This window comes from Podarcis muralis, chromosome 16 (assembly GCF_964188315.1).
Source record: "Podarcis muralis chromosome 16, rPodMur119.hap1.1, whole genome shotgun sequence".
NCBI classification, from domain to species: Eukaryota; Metazoa; Chordata; class Lepidosauria; order Squamata; family Lacertidae; genus Podarcis; species Podarcis muralis.
In genome coordinates this window covers 10,247,060-10,262,985 of record NC_135670.1, presented here as the reverse complement: position 1 = coordinate 10,262,985, position 15,926 = coordinate 10,247,060, and the positions used below count along the sequence as shown (strand labels likewise).

Here is a 15,926-nt window from a genome sequence, read left to right as displayed (position 1 = left end):
TAGGAGGATTATTTCTCTGCTGGGCTAACTCCTTGTCTGGGTGCCTCCTTTTATTGAGGTGGGGGGGGGGGAGAGAGAGAGAGAGAGAGAGAGAGCACTCCCTACTCTCTGGGCCGGCTGCCAGGCCCTTGAAAGAGCCTTTTGTTTTAGCCAGTGAGGTCATAGAAGTGAAAACAGATTCCCAGTGGACTTTGCTGCTTCCTGGAACTCGCCAAGCACAACTTGAGGCTTTGAAAAATAAGAACAAATTTTAAGAGCAAGTTGTAAAGACAACATGACAGCTGCTCTTCTCTCCACACCAACACCCCCCGCACAAAGAAATAGTTTTTCAGAAGCGAGAAGAGGTGCCTGCAGCATCAGAGGAAAGCCAAGGCCTCTGGGCTATGCTTGCCTCCCTTTGCTCCCCTTTGCTCTCGCATCCTATCAGAGGCTGAAAGGTGTCTCTCTCTCTTCTTTTTAAGCTTAGCAGTTTGCTTTTGTTTGAGCTCATTTGCCTTGCTTATCTTGGCGTGGTTCAAACACCGTGAAACTCCTTGCCACCTAATGCCTGCTCAGACAAGCTTACATGTGTCTGTTGTCTTGAAAACATTCAGGTTACAGCTCTGGTGAACCTTCAGAGGAGGAAGCTGGGTAGCTCAGTTGGTTGGAGCGTGGAGCTGATGAATGCCAAGGTTGCAGGTTTGATCCCCGTAAGGAACAGCTGCATATTCCTGCAGTGCAGGGGGTTGGACCAGATGATCCTCAGGGTCCCTTCCAACTCTATGGTTCTAAGTTAGGAGCTGTAATCTTTGAAGGTGGGTCGTCTGGGACTTGGAGGTCTGAGATGAGAATGTCCTGGTTGGGGACTAAGGCTGTGTGCACAGCATACATTTAAAGCACATTCCCCTCCACCTCAAAGAATCCTGGGAACTTAGTTTCTTAAGGGTGCTGTGGATTGTAAACTACGGTTCCCAGAATTATTTTGCTGGGAGGGAGGGAGAATGTGCTGTAAATTACAGAATTGTTGAGCTGGAAGGTACCCCAAGTGTTCTCTCGTCACAACCACCTGCAATGCAGTCATCACAGCTCAATAATCCTTGACAGATGATCATCCAAGCTCTGTTCAAAAACCTCCAGTGGAGGAGACTCCACCACCTTCAGAGGTAGTCAGTTCCACTGTTGAGCAGCTCTTACCGTCAGAATCTCCTTTCAGGACATTTGAATCCATTGGTTTGGGTCCTACCTTCTGGAGCAGCAGAATACAAGCTTGCTCCATCTTCTGTGTGACAGCCTTTCAGATATTTGAAAATGACTATCATGTCACCTCTCAGCCTTCTCTTCTCCAGCCTAAACGTACCCAACTCCCTCAACCATTCCTTAGAAAGCTTGTTTTCCATATCTCTTATCATCTTGGTCGCCCTCCTCTGCACACCCTCCAGCTTGTCAATATCCTTGAGCTGTGGTGCCCGGAACTGGACACAGCAGTGTTGAGCACAGCCTACCAGGGGTCAGCAAACTTTTTCAGCAGGGGGCCGGTCCACTGTCCCTCAGACCTTGTGGGGGGCCGGACTGTATTTTGAAAAAAAATATGAATGAATTCCTATGCCCCACAAATAACCCAGAGATGCATTTTAAATAAAAGAACACATTATACTCATGTAAAAACATGCTGATTTCTGGACCGTCCGCAGGCTGGATTTAGAAGGATTGGGCTGGATCTGGCCCCCCGGGCCTTAGTTTGCCTACCCATGGCCTAAGCCTTCCCAGTTCAGGATAGTGTCTCTGCAACTTTCAGGACTCTCTTCAGGGACAGTGGGGAAAGGATAGTGGCACCCGGGCGGCATGAAGTCTCTGTATCTGCCAGGCTTGTTATAAATAACTAGGGGTCGGTCCTCCAGTCTTGTCTGATCAATACAGAGCATCATATTATTTTCCCTGGCTTTGCGAGCTTTCAGTTCAAGTGCCACTTTCTGGCAAGCAGCCTCTGGAAACGTGGGCTGGAGCAGTGGAGCACGCTCTCCAGGTCTTAGATTGCGAGATGGCTGCTCATAGCCCAGTCATTGCTGAACAAAGTGCATTTGCTCAGCCTGCAGGAATGTGGATGCTGGTTCTCAGTCCAGGGCTCAGCTGCTCACAAAACGGCACCTTGGTCTGTAAGAAGCCAGCATGGGCCATAGAAGAAGACCAGCCCTATGAAAAACTAACTCTCAGTGCTGTTGTGGTGTTGTTCTGTCTAGTTTAGAAGCAGGTGTGGATGTCCTCTTGCCCTCCAGATGTTGCTGAGCTACAACTCCCATCAGCTTTAGTATGCATGGTCAAGAATGTTGGGAGTTGTAGTTCAGCAACATCAGGATGGCCAAAGGTCCCCACATATACTTTAGGGGGAAGATGGCTGCAGAAAGGACATGATAGAGTAGGGCCGAGGAACTTGTGGTCCTCTAGACATTGATGGACTCCAATTCCCATCCGTGCCAGCTAGCAGGTCCAGTGGCCCAGGGATGATGGGAGTTGCTGGCTCATCAGCATCTTGGAGGGCTGCAGGTTCCCCAGCCCTACAATTAGAGCTTTACAAAACCGCACAAGGCAAAGGGAGAACTTTGTCTTCCCTTCTCTCACATATAGTGCCTGTTCTTTAGGGTTCCCCAGCGAAACCTGCAGGGGGAAAGTGCTTATTGACATTGATGTATAGACTTGGCTGCTGCCAGAGATAGCGCTGGCTCCCCACTCACCGTATTTTCGCCCTATAGGACGCACTTTCCCCCCTCCAAAAATGAAGGGGAAATGTGTGTGCGTCCTATGGGGCCAATGCAGGCTTTCGCTGAAGCTTGGAGAGCGAGAGGGGTCAGTGCGCACCGATCCCTCTCACTCTCCAAGCTTCAGGAAGCTATCCGCAAGCCGTGGAAGAGCTGCGCGACTTCCCGCCAGGCTCCCAAGGCTTGCGGACAGCAGCCTTTTCTGGGGGCTGGGGTTGGGGGAAGCTCGGGCTGGGGGGAAATTAAACTTTTTTTTCTTTATCCCCCCCCCAAAAAAACAACAACAACTAGGTGCGCCCTATGGGCCGGTGCGCCCTATAGGGCGAAAAATACGGTAAATTGAAAAGGTGGAATAGGGGAAACTGCAGAGATGGAGAAGCCCCCCCCCCCCCCGGCTGCTAGCTGGGCTGTTCTTATGAGTACATGGGTCCTTGCAAAGGATTATAAAAATCCACAGGGATAGGCTTATCGGTGGCCATTTGTCACCAGGGCTAAAAAAGCATCCACATTCAGAGACAGCTGAATAGCCATTGACTAAGGGACAGGAGAGGACTGTTGCCTTGATGCCCTGCGCTTTCCCAGAGGCGTCTGGTAGGTCACCGTGTGAGGGAGGATGCTGAAGCAGGTAGTCCCGTGGTCTGATCCAGCCAGGGCCGTTCCGTTGCTTCCACTGTTCCTCTTCATTTCAATTAAGAGCTGCACCAGGACGAACTTCACTGGTGCATTTTACACCTGGTTAATTAGTATGTGTGGCAGGGACCTTTGGATTTTCTGCCTCAGTCGTCAAGACGTCTTTGGTCTGCTTCTGCCAGTCAAGCTCTGTTCATGGTGCGTGTGTTTAGGAAAGAATAAATGCATGACTTTTGTATTTCTTCTTCTCTTCCCCTCCCCCCACTGCAGGGAAATACCTACGCCAAAAGCGAATAGACTTCCAGTTGCCTTATGACATTCTTTGGCAGTGGAAACATAATCAGGTAGGGGACTATCTTTTTTTAAGAAAAGTCACATCCTTCCAAGGCTGCATTCCAAGATGCTTGAGAAGAATCAAATGGTTTCTGCTGCTGCTGCTGCTGCACTGATACTAGCTGTGCATTCAGGAGTCTTTTGCTGATGTTGCAGCCGAGGGAGGAGGCTGGGTGGGTGGGAATCCTTGAATATATATTTAATGCAGACAATTTCCATTGCCTCCCTCCATCCTTCTTCGCCTGCACACACATACACCCACAGAGAGAGCGCTGCTTTCAAACTAGCAGCAGTTTTGCTTCTCAGAAAGCGTCTGCCCTTAATCCTACCAGGGACTCTTATTCTGATAGCGCCTGCCTGCTCCTGCTTCTGGGATCTTGTGTTGTTTTTTTGACACGCCTCTGGAGAATTCAGATGTTCTGCCAGCAGTGCTGAAAAATTTCAGGCCTTATTTTACTTGGACCCAGTCCCGAGCAAAGAGAGTAGAGGTTTGGTTTATTTTTGTTATTGTTATTATTATTATTATTATTATTATTATTATTATTATTATTATTATTATTATTCCAATTAGAAGCTGATGTTTGGGGGTCAGAAGGAACGCACTGAATAGCCCGCCTTTCGTTCTTTCCAAAGAGCTCCCTCATTTGTCCATGGGGTAGGCTAAAAATAGGGTGGTGTTCCTTCTGACAAAAGGTTTCCACCAGAGGTTTTGCAGTGGGATTTTGCCTAGCCTCTGCTCTTACTCCAGATCAGTGGACTTGAGTGGGCCTAAACCAGGCTTCCTCAACCTCGGCCCTCCAGATGTTTTTTGAGACTACAATTTCCATCATCCCTGACCACTGGTCCTGCTAGCTAGGGATTATGGGAGTTGTAGGCCAAAAAAACCTCCGGAGGGCTGAGGTTGAGGAAGCCTGGCCTAAACCCAAGACCCACCTTTGACTCACAACCTGCAACATGGGACCCACTTTCACATTTTCACTTTTGATTTATACATGATAATGCTGATGCACATTATTAATCCTAAAATGGTGATGCACTGAGAAACATACCTCAGCATTACTACTAAATGAAAAGCAGCGCTCCAGCTCAGAGTTCCAGCCAGCCCTGCCCTCTCCCACTGGGATCCACACCTGCATGGTGGGGTTAATAACACCAGCTTCCCTTTGAGGACTATTTTTAGGATTACTGGATTATGGGACGCGGGTGGCGCTGTGGGTAAAAGCCTCAGCGCCTAGGGCTTGCCGATTGAAAGGTCGGCGGTTCGAATCCCCGCGGCGGGATGCGCTCCCGTTGCTCGGTCCCAGCGCCTGCCAACCTAGCAGTTCGAAAGCACCCCTGGGTGCAAGTAGATAAATAGGGACCGCTTACTGGCGGGAAGGTAAACGGCGTTTCCGTGTGCTGCGCTGGCTCGCCAGATGCAGCTTTGTCACGCTGGCCACGTGACCCGGAAGTGTCTCCAGACAGCGCTGGCCCCTGGCCTCTTAAGTGAGATGGGCGCACAACCCCAGAGTCTGTCAAGACTGGCCTGTACGGGCAGGGGTACCTTTACCTTTACCTAGTGGATGTGCAGCACTTTGAAATCCAGGGCTGCATACACACCCCGTGCATTTGAAAGCACATGGCTCTTCCCCACAAAGAATACCAAGAACTGTAGTTTGTTGAGGGTGCTGGGAATTTTAGCTTGGAGTAAACTGCAGTTCCCAGGATTCCATGTACTGGGCTGTATGTATGCACTCCAGAAGGGACAATGTGTGTTATAATTAAGCACCTGCTTTTCCCTGTTGCCCACTTTATTTAGCAATATGCTATAGAAACAAGGATTTGTTCCCACCCACCCCATTCTGTTCAGTGATTCAGCCCCCTCTCTAAAAAATACACATTTTTACTAATTGCAAAGCTTGCATGGTTTACAGTTTACATTTCCTCATTTCACATTCCTAACATGTTGCGGGGAAACTCCATAATGAGATCTACAGGCGTCTTTAAGTATTGTCAAAAGGAGCAGATAGTACCTGGTTCCAAGCACGTCTGTCTCTGACAAAACTGGCTTTGGATTCTGCTGCTTCTTTTTAGAGGGAATGATGTCTTGGCCCCAAAATAGGCCATGCTGATTTTAGTCAAGAAGCTGCATATACAGTGGTGCCCTGCAAGACGAATGCCTCGCAAGACGGAAAACCCGCTAGACGAAAGGGTTTTCCGTTTCGGAGGTGCTTCGCAAGACGAATTTCCCTATGGGCTTGCTTCGCAAGATGAAAATGTCTTGCAAGTCTTGCCATTTCCCCCCCGCTTCCCCCCCCCCTTTTCTAAGCCGCTAAGCCGCTAATAGCCTTTTAGCAGCTCAGCCGCTAAGCCTTTAATAGCCGCTAAGCCGCTAATAGCGCTAATCCGCTTAGCCGCTAATGGGCTTGCTTCTCAAGACGAAAAAACCGCTAGACGAAGAGAATCGCGGAACGGATTCTTTTCGTCTTGCGAGGCACCACTGTATGTTGGATTCTTTGATATGGCGCTTGAAACGAGTATAAGCGTCTGTCTATTTTTTGCTGAACTGCTCCAGAGGTGCTTTATACTAGGGTTGTCTAAAAGTCTTCCCCATGTAGACAAAGCTGCGAGGCCTTGGGAGCCCCATGGACACTCTGGGACCACCTGGTCCTGCAACATTTCTGAAACTGAAGTTAGTATAGAGCTGGTTGCTCTCTTGGATTGGGGAGCCCTACCGTTAAAATAGGGAAATGAACATTGTGGCTTGGGTCCAAAGATCCTCTTCAGTTGGCATTGAAGTCTGTTCCACTCCCGTAGCTCAGGGCAGAGCATGCACAATCCCGGCATCTCCAGGTAGGGCTGCCTGAAACCATGGGGAGCTGCTGCCAGTCAGTGTCCTAGATGGACCTGGTGGTCTGACTCAGTACAGTGGTACCTTGGTACTCGAATGGCTTGGCTCCCGAACAAATCGGCTCCCAAACGCTGCAAACCCAGAAGTAAGTGTTCCTGTTTGCAAACGTTTTTTGGAAGCGGAATGTCCAACACGGCTCCCGCTTGAGTGCAGGAATCAGCCAATCAGAAGCCACGCCTTGGTTTTTTAATGGTTTCAGGAGTCAAACGGACTCCCAGAATGGATTAAGTTTGAGAACCAAGGTACCACTGTGTAAGGCAGTTTCCTGTGTTCCTAGAAGGGCTGCCTCCGAGCATTGCCCGAAAAACGATGGCAACCCAGAGAAGCTCTTCCACCTGCGCAATGTGTTGTGCAAACTTTGCACATACATAATTTTATTTGTAGATCGCCTTTCCACAGTTCAAACCATGTTCAAGGCAGCTTACAACACGAAAAAAATTCATGACTACGACATAACGAAAGTGGTCATAAGCAATAAATGAAACGTTTTAAAAATACACAACCACGTGAATCACAACAAGATCTAAAATAAAGATATAAAAGAAGAACAGCAACATCTCTCTCTGCAACAGCAACACCCCAGGAAACACCCCAGCTCAAGAGTCTCCTCAGCAGTCTCAGCATTTTGTAGCTGGAGGCAGCCAGGGCTCTCCCCTCCCAGTCCTGGTGGAAAAGGCCTGCCAGGCAGGGAGCATGTCTTCCAGGACTCGCAGCCAAGATGTTCTCACATGCCCTTTTCAACATCATCTTAATGGCCCCCTGGATTCTATGTGCCACATCTTTGTATCTTCTGTTTTCCATCACAAGTGTAACACACTGAACAGCGCTAAGAAATGTTCTCCTTCTCCTCGTGGCTCTTTGGATCCAGGCCAATAAATGTTTACGTTTAAAAAAAACAAAACAAAAAAAAAAGATCAAAACCGTCCTCTGGTGCTCTTGTAACAAAGGCTTTTCTTCATTAGGCTCTGTCAGGCGTAAATCAAACCTTCCTTTCTGGGGAAAATGCAAATTTTTATTCTGCTGTTGTCTTGCAAAGCGATAAAGAACACTTATTTCTTTTCTTTCCAGTTGTATAAAAAGCCAGACGTCCCGCTTTATAAAAAAATCCGTTCTAGTAAGTAGCTTTGTGTTTATATAGCCCTGGTTTTATGGTTTCCTCAATTGTGGAGCCTTGCCAGCCTTTTATCTCCACTTGACCGCACCCTCTTTGACCTCCTGGCAGTAGCCCCGCTCCTAGGCTGCCGCCTTTTACTCTTTTCTCTATGGACTGAGGTCAACGGGGTGGGCGAGCCGAGAGAGAGGTTTGTAGACTGGGAGGAGCTCTGTTTCAGAAGCTGATAGATACTTTTCACTCCTCCTTTCCCTCTGCAGACGTCTATGTGGATGTGAAGCCTCTTTCTGGCTACGAGGCCACGACCTGCAACTGCAAGAAGGCCGAGGATGGCAACAGAAATGGCTGTTTGGATGACTGCTTGAACAGGTGAGTTGCAGGGCCGCAACATAATTAATGCTGCAACCGAAGACATGTCCGTGCGCACACACAGAATCACTGGAAATTAAAGAGACCTGCTTCTCACAAGTAGCAAGGTGAGACAGCCAGCATGCATTGGGTGCACTATTTTCAGACTACATAAAAAGCCCTGGGTGTCCAAACCCTCACTTCAGCCTTAACTTAAACACTGCTAAGCCCTACTCACAGTAGAACCATTGAGATTAATGAGCAGGCTTAATTTAGGTCCGTTAATTTAAGCTGGGAACATTTTTGAGCTGGATACAAAACTGCATACCCGGCCATGGCTAATTGTCAGGGTTTTGTTTGAATTCAGTCCAACAACAACAACAACAACTTATTTATTATTTTTATGCCACCCATCTGGCTGGGTTTTATAATTTCCAAAAAATTACAAAACCACAGTAAAACATCACACATCAAAAACTTCCCTACACAGGGCTTCCTGACCTACCTCGCAGAGTTGTTGTTAGGGAAATGTGGGCAGCAGAGAACCATATGTACGGCGCTGAGCTAGTTGGAGGGGAGCGTGGATAAAAACGTGGGGTTTTTTTTAATAAACCCTGAAAATGAGCCTCAAGGTTTGTCGGAAAGGCGGCCGCGATGTTCCTGACATTTCCCTGCGCCCATGCTGACATGCCAGCCTGTCCTCCCTCTGCTTTCAGGATGATCTTCGCTGAGTGCTCCCCCAACACCTGCCCCTGCGGGGAGCAGTGCTGCAACCAGCGGATCCAGAGGCATGAGTGGGTGCAGTGCTTGGAGCGCTTCCGGGCCGAGGAGAAAGGCTGGGGCATCCGCACAAAAGAGCCCCTGAAAGCTGGGCAGTTCATCATCGAGTACTTGGGAGAAGTGGTCAGCGAGCAGGAGTTCAGGTAAGCCCATGGGCAACGCGGTGGGTGGAGGAGAAGCGTTCGTGGCACAGCCCTTGTTCGGAAGAGCAAGAGGACGGGGAGTGTTACACCAGCTGCACTGTCCCACATTGTTCTTTAGGAACCGGATGATCGAGCAGTACCACAACCACAGCGATCACTATTGCCTCAACCTCGACAGCGGGATGGTGATTGACAGCTATCGCATGGGCAACGAGGCGCGCTTCATCAACCACAGCTGCAACCCAAACTGTGAGATGCAGAAATGGTAAGAGTTTCCAGAGGGGGTTGCTAGTTTTCATTGCTTTTGCTATGGCAACAACAGAGCCTTTTAGTACCTTTATAAAACTGATGGCCTACGCTTGTGTGCATCTGTGTGTACAGTACTTGGTTTATTTTAAAGTGCTGCACACAGAACCCTAAAAGAACAGTGTCTGCCTGAAGGTTGGGGTCCCTCTTCTTTCTCCCCTGCCTCACTCTCTGCCCCAGTTCTGAGTAGAGCTGTCAACCAGTTTAGAGGGTGTAGACCGGGGGTAGGCAACCTAAGGTCCATAAGTGGCTCATGGGGGTTTAACTGGCCCATGAGCCGCCCCCGAACCGAGCCGCCCTCTCGGCGAGTCCCCGCGTGCTGCGCTAAACCGGCGGAGCGCAGGGACTCACTTCCGTGGTGCCGGAAATCATGTCTGCGCAGGCACCAGAAATCGTGGGGGCACATGCTCACAAACTGGCCCATAGAGGGATCTCCGCTGGAGTGAACCGGCTCAGGCGAGGTAAACCTTGCCGGCCCCTGGTGTAGACGGACACCATCTCCCATTCTAGCTGGTCATCTTAAGAACAGCTGTGTAACTTTTTAAGATCTGATGCCTGCTGCTCTGTCAGACCCAGGGAAGCTGTGGTTACAAGCGGACTGAGCCACAATTCCACCCCTTTCCTGGAGCACTGTTTTTTTTTGGGGGGGGGGGAGATTGGTTTCCAACTGAGGTATAATACGCTTCCAGGACCTTGGCGGTGCTGAGATTGCTGTCGTGCCTTCCTGCCCTGTCCAGAGTTGCAAGCACATCCTCTTCCCTTTCCGCCTGCAGGTCCGTCAATGGTGTCTACAGGATTGGGCTGTATGCATTGAAGGATATGCCTGCCGGCACCGAGCTGACTTACGATTACAACTTCCACTCCTTCAATGTGGAAAAGCAGGTGAGGGTTGCATCCTCACTCCCAGGAAGGCCTGGGGGAGAAGAGCACGGCTGCATTTTTAATTCTTTAGGCTAGTCCCTCCTTATTGGTACAAGTTGGAGGCACAAATGTATGAGATGCCCTGTGAGATCACTTTGATCACCTGGGGAATTCAGTTAATACACCCTGCAGACTTTCATGGAACGCTTGCCTTAAAAGGGCCCCTCAAATTATTGCAGCCAGTAAACCAAGACTCCTCATTTAAGCAGATTTAGACACCCAAGATACCCAGCTTGACCCCGCCGTTGGCCCTAACATCTGCTACTGTCGCCCTGCCAGGAGCAGGCGGTATGGTGGAGTCAGGGAAGGGCAGAGATGAGGCAGAGGTGCTCGCCCAACAGCAGCAATGGCAGAAAGCTTCTCACCTGAGAGAAGGAGCCCCAGTTTGCCCATATACAGAGTGGGCAGGCCAAAAGCCCAGGAAATTAGAACACCTAGCACCATAAGACATGCCTCTTATTTGAGCACAGTAACAGGATCTTAGCTCACCAGACAGTGGCCATGAGATCCCCACATAATCCTCCATGCGTAAAGGATAGAGCCACTCAGGTTGTCAAATTGAGACAGCAGCTCCAGCACAGTAAACAGAGTAGTCATCACAAAAAAGGAGGCAGAAACACAGAGGCGCCAACCAAGCCCATTCATACATTGGCCCCTGCAGTGTCCCATTGAATGGATGGGACTGTATGAGCAGGCAGGAGTTGTTGATGGGTCCTGTTGGCCTGGGTTGCAAGCTTTGCCAAGGGGGCGTGTTTCAAGGTGGGTGTTGTCTCCTTTCTCTTCCAAGCAACTCTGCAAATGCGGCTTTGAGAAGTGCAGAGGGATCATTGGGGGCAAGAGCCAGCGCGTGAACGGCCTCCTGAGCAAAACCAACCAGCCCGTCACTGCCCAGAGGAGGCCGAGCCGGTCTAAAGAGAAGAGGAAATCCAAGCACAAGTTGAAGAAGAGGGTGAGTGTGCACAGAGCAGGAGGCAGATGTGGGGGGCGTTTGCCACACTCCATGCCTACAGTTGCTGCTTGGGTCAGAGGGGGGTGAGTGTGGTTGAGAGCTCGTATTTGGCGTGCAGAAGGCGCCAGGTTCAATGTCCGACATCTCTGTTTTAATAAGCATAGTGGGTAGCTGTGGTCTCATCTAGTGCGGGACCACTTCATGTGCCCAGTTTGTTTGACTTTTCTTTCAATAATCTGGTTGCTGCCCTGTTTCCCCGAAAATAAGACAGTGTCTTATATTAATTTTTGCTCCCAAAGATGCGCTAGGTCTTATTCTGCTCTGGTCAGACCTCACCTGGAGTACTGTGTCCAGTTCTGGGCACCACAGTTCAAGAAGGACACTGACAAACTGGAACGTGTCCAGAGGAGGGCAACCAAAATGGTCAAAGGCCTGGAAACGATGCCTTATGAGGAACGGCTAAGGGAGCTGGGCATGTTTAGCCTGGAGAAGAGGAGGTTAAGGGGTGATATGATAGCCATGTTCAAATATATAAAAGGATGTCACATAGAGGAGGGAGAAAGGTTGTTTTCTGCTGCTCCAGAGAAGCGGACACGGAGCAATGGATCCAAACTACAAGAAAGAAGATTCTACCTAAACATTAGGAAGAACTTCCTGACAGTAAGAGCTGTTCGACAGTGGAATTTGCTGCCAAGGAGTGTGGTGGAGTCTCCTTCTTTGGAGGTCTTTAAGCAGAGGCTTGACAACCATATGTCAGGAGTGCTCTGATGGTGTTTCCTGCTTGGCAGGGGGTTGGACTCAATGGCCCTTGGGGTCTCTTCCAACTCTATGATTCTATGATTATTTTCGGGGGATGTCTTACTTTTGGGGAAAGACAGTAATTGTGAGTCAGCCAGACTCCGCCAGGGCAGAGCGAGCAGCAGGTGGCAGTTTGTCCTGGCAGCAGCGTGGGCTCTCTGATTTAAAGAGACCTCCCACTGCCTGAATAGCTCCGGCTGTGCTGCGGCCAATCAGTGAGCTACGTGGCAGCGCCCGCCACTACGGTCCAGAGGAGTCAGACGCCTTACGGTAGCTTACGGGGGCGTTATATTCCGGGGAGGCCTTATGTTCGGGGGAGGCCTTATGTTTGGGGAGGTCTTATTTTGGGGGGATGCCTTATATTACAGCGAGAGGCAAAACTGGAAGTAGGTCTTATTTTGGGGGGATGTCTTACTTTCAGGGAAAGACAGTACTTGTGGCAACGATCTAACGCGGGGCGGCCCAACTTTCCATACCAAGTGTGCCTCAAGAGTAGTTGTGGCATGGAACCCATGGGCCGCTCTCTGCCTTGTCATGTATGGGGAGAGAGCAAGCCCAGAATTCGGTGCCCCCTCCCCAGCCCTCACGCTGCCTTCCCGAAGCTGGGTAAACACTGCACTTGGCTTTGGGAAGGAGGAGGGAGGTCTCTAGGACCCTGTCTGTGCCCTCACACCTCCTTCCTGAAGCCCAGGGCCTCAGTTACCTGGCTTTGGGAAGGTAGTGTGAGGACTTGGGGAGCATCAAACGTTGCCGATGATCTCCAAAAGAGGCTTGAGGGCATTGGACCACCCTGATATGATCATGCAGGAATGGGGAACTTAATACTCTCTCGGGGGAAAAACTTGGGCTCCCCCTTCCAGGACATCTTTTCACTCATGTTAATGTTGACCACCGTAGGGGGTCTCTCTTCCTCACCAGCTGGGATGCTTCTGTCCACCATGATTGGACAGAGTCAGACTTTACAAAATGAGGGTGGGGTGGGATGCGCATATAACCCGTGCTTCCTGTTCTGCATGCTTCTCCACCCAGACCCAAATCAGCCTCCTGTTGGTAATGAGGGAACAGCATGGAAATTCCCATTCCAATAATGGCTTTGAATGAGAGGAACAAAGTGGGGGGCCCCCTCTTGCTTCATGTACTTACCTTAACTTCCACCCTCCCCTCCCCTCTTTATTATAAGCATTTAAGCCCTGAAAGGGAAATAGTCTTGCCTGTGTTGGGCAGCTCAGCTATACACTGAGCAGAAATTTGAACCTGCCCGACCCAAGTTCAGGATTCTAACCACTGTCTTTTTGCAGTTGGCTTTCTTTGTTCTTGGATTCTCTTCTCAAGAGGGGTTTGTTTTGTTTTGCAGAAGGGTCACGTTCCTGAGGAGCCCAGTGAAAGCTCAAGTACCCCGACTCGGCTGACACCGCAGCTCCAAATGAAGCCCATGTCCAACAGGGAAAGGTGAGGAAGAAGGGCAGCTCCATTCCCTTGTCTCTTCCCAACAAGTTTCCCTCCCCCAGGGGGCATGAGCTAGATCAGGCTTCCTCAACCTCGGCCCTCCAGATGTTTTTGGCCTACAACTCCCATGATCCCTAGCTAGCAGGACCAGTGATGATGGGAATTGTAGTCTCAAAACATCTGGAGGGCCGATGTTGAGGAAGCCTGAGCTAGATCTTCCCCAAAGCTGCATTTTGGCTCAGTTTATTTCATTTTGATTTAAGAAATTTCTGCCCTGCCTTTTGTCATCAGAAAGTAAGAAGAGCCTATCATTAGAGTCCTTTCCAACTCTGAAATTCTATGAAACTACCGCAGGATGGTTTGCAACATAATAGCATAAGCAACTTCATTTATTAGATTTTTTTTACCCACACTTTATCATTTTTGTAAAAAACAAAATGTATATACCACTTGATTGTAATGATACCTTGTAAGTGATTTACAGGAAATATTAAAAACAATAAATTATCAATAAAAACAATAAAGTAAAAACAATAAATTATCAATAAAAACATTTAGAAAACTGTTAGCATCAGCAGTAAACTAAAAAGAGATTGAAACACATCACCATCCACATTTAGACTTGCCCAAACAAAAATGGTTTCAGCAGGTCTCCTAAGGTCCCAGGGCAGGTTACAGCAATAAAGTGCACACTTGTAAAACAAATGAAATAGTTACCACCGTAGAACAAGAAAATTGTAAAAACAAATTGAAACAGTTCCATGTATTGAAAGCAGTGCAAACATTTAAAATCAATTCCATATATAAGAACAGTTAAGATAGTCCCAGTACAGATGCAGACTGTTTGCAAATACAATGCAAAAATAATATGCATGCAGTATTCTCTCTCCCTCTCTCTCTATAAAAACCTGTATATATAATTTCATAATTATTGCTGATAATAACCAGTAATGCGTGATATCAGGTAATGCACAATAGTACATAATACATGATGAGCAATACTTAACAAGCAGCTGTGTGAAATTATTCACACTTCATGCCATCCCACAACTGAGAAAGCTTTAGCTATGACTTTGCACAATGTTCTATACCATGGTTTGCAAACGGCTGGCCAATAAGGATTTTTTTTAAAAGTGGTTTGGTGAGATGTTAGAATTGACAAACCGCAGACTCGTTGCTGCCTCCCCAGAGCCAGCTGCATTATATAAAAGCTGAAATGGAAGCAGACAAGTAGGTCTAAATCATGGCTTTATTAAGATGCTCAGGCTGTGATTATGTGTTCCGAATCACGATCAGAACGAATCATGGATTGGTAGGTCTGAGTCGAGCCTTTCTACAGAAATGGCCCAACCCTTGCTTTTAACCTGTGTCTCCCTGGCATCTGTCTGATGCTTCCCCTACTTGGTCTCTATTCCTGACCCTTCCTCCTCCTCCTCTTCCCAGTCTGATCTCATGTAGATTCCAACCCCTTAGAGCAGGGATCTCTCACTACTATGCTGTGACGATGTGCTGCAAATATCCCGCAGCAGCCAACCTCGGGAGGCGAAGAAAGCCTTTTATTTCAGCCCCCACCTCTTCTCTTCCCCATCCCTCATCTTTATTTGTGCTTCCCCAAGGAATTTTGTGCTGAAGCATCATGTTTTCTTGGTGCGCAATTGGGAGAAGATCCGGCAGAAGCAAGAGGAGGTCAAGCACGCCAGCGACAACCTTCAGTCCGCCTCGTTATACACCCGCTGGAATGGGATGTGCCGGGATGATGGCAATATAAAATCTGGTCAGTGCCCCTGTTGCAACTGGTGTGAATCTCCCAGCCTTTCTCCGTGTCTCCTGGATAAGTGATAAGCATTCCGTGAACCTTAACCTTTCTCAAATCAGTCTTGCAAAAAGTTGCCACCCTGTCTGTCTCAGATATTTGTGACCTAATGAACCAAGCTTGAACCTCCTTTTCCTAGTCGCCTAAAAGCGATTCTGCCTTGCCCCAAGCAATTGGACAAGCAGCGCCCTGACCGCACTTTACCCTTTGTGCTGCATTCAACTAAAATTTGATATCCAGCAGCAGTGGCATGATATATTCAAAGCCCCCACTCTGTACAATGAGAGTTGCTGGTTTTTAAGTCCCTCAGACATACATGTTGTTCAGAGGAGAGGAAATGAGAAGGTAGCTCAGTGGCAGATCAGGAAGTCGCAGGTTCTCTAGTTAGCTGCCTCCCAGTAGGGTTGAGAGAGACGGAAACCCTGGAGAGCTGCTGCCTGTCAGCACAGACAAAACCAAACTAATTGGGCCGGTTGCTTCCTGTGTTCCTGCGGGCTTTGACTAAAGAGGTGTCTCTTCCTCCCCTCTCTTTTTCAGATGTCTTCATGACACAGTTCTCTGCCCTGCAGACTGCCCGCTCAGTGCGGACACGGCGGCTGGCTGCGGCCGAGGAGAACATCGAAGTGGCGCGGGCCGCACGCCTCGCGCAAATCTTCAAGGAGATCTGCGACGGGATCATCTCGTACAAAGGTGATGGCTGCCAAGGATCATTTGACAGGCTCCACA

At 48.9% G+C, this 15,926-nt stretch overlaps 1 protein-coding gene across 4 annotated transcripts in view; it reads left to right on the top strand.

Moving 5' to 3' along the window:
- ASH1L (ASH1 like histone lysine methyltransferase) overlaps window positions 1-15,926 on the top strand; it is a 76,983-nt gene that overhangs the window by 47,718 nt on the left and 13,339 nt on the right. For all 4 annotated transcript variants that reach the window (XM_077920187.1, XM_028709392.2, XM_028709391.2 and 1 more), the window contains 10 exons: window positions 3,633-3,706; window positions 7,654-7,699; window positions 7,957-8,065; window positions 8,761-8,967; window positions 9,086-9,232; window positions 10,047-10,155; window positions 10,982-11,143; window positions 13,296-13,390; window positions 15,004-15,161; window positions 15,738-15,890. In XM_077920187.1, the coding sequence (XP_077776313.1) occupies window positions 3,633-3,706; window positions 7,654-7,699; window positions 7,957-8,065; window positions 8,761-8,967; window positions 9,086-9,232; window positions 10,047-10,155; window positions 10,982-11,143; window positions 13,296-13,390; window positions 15,004-15,161; window positions 15,738-15,890 (1,260 nt within the window). The remainder of the gene's footprint in view (window positions 1-3,632; window positions 3,707-7,653; window positions 7,700-7,956; window positions 8,066-8,760; window positions 8,968-9,085; window positions 9,233-10,046; window positions 10,156-10,981; window positions 11,144-13,295; window positions 13,391-15,003; window positions 15,162-15,737; window positions 15,891-15,926) is intronic.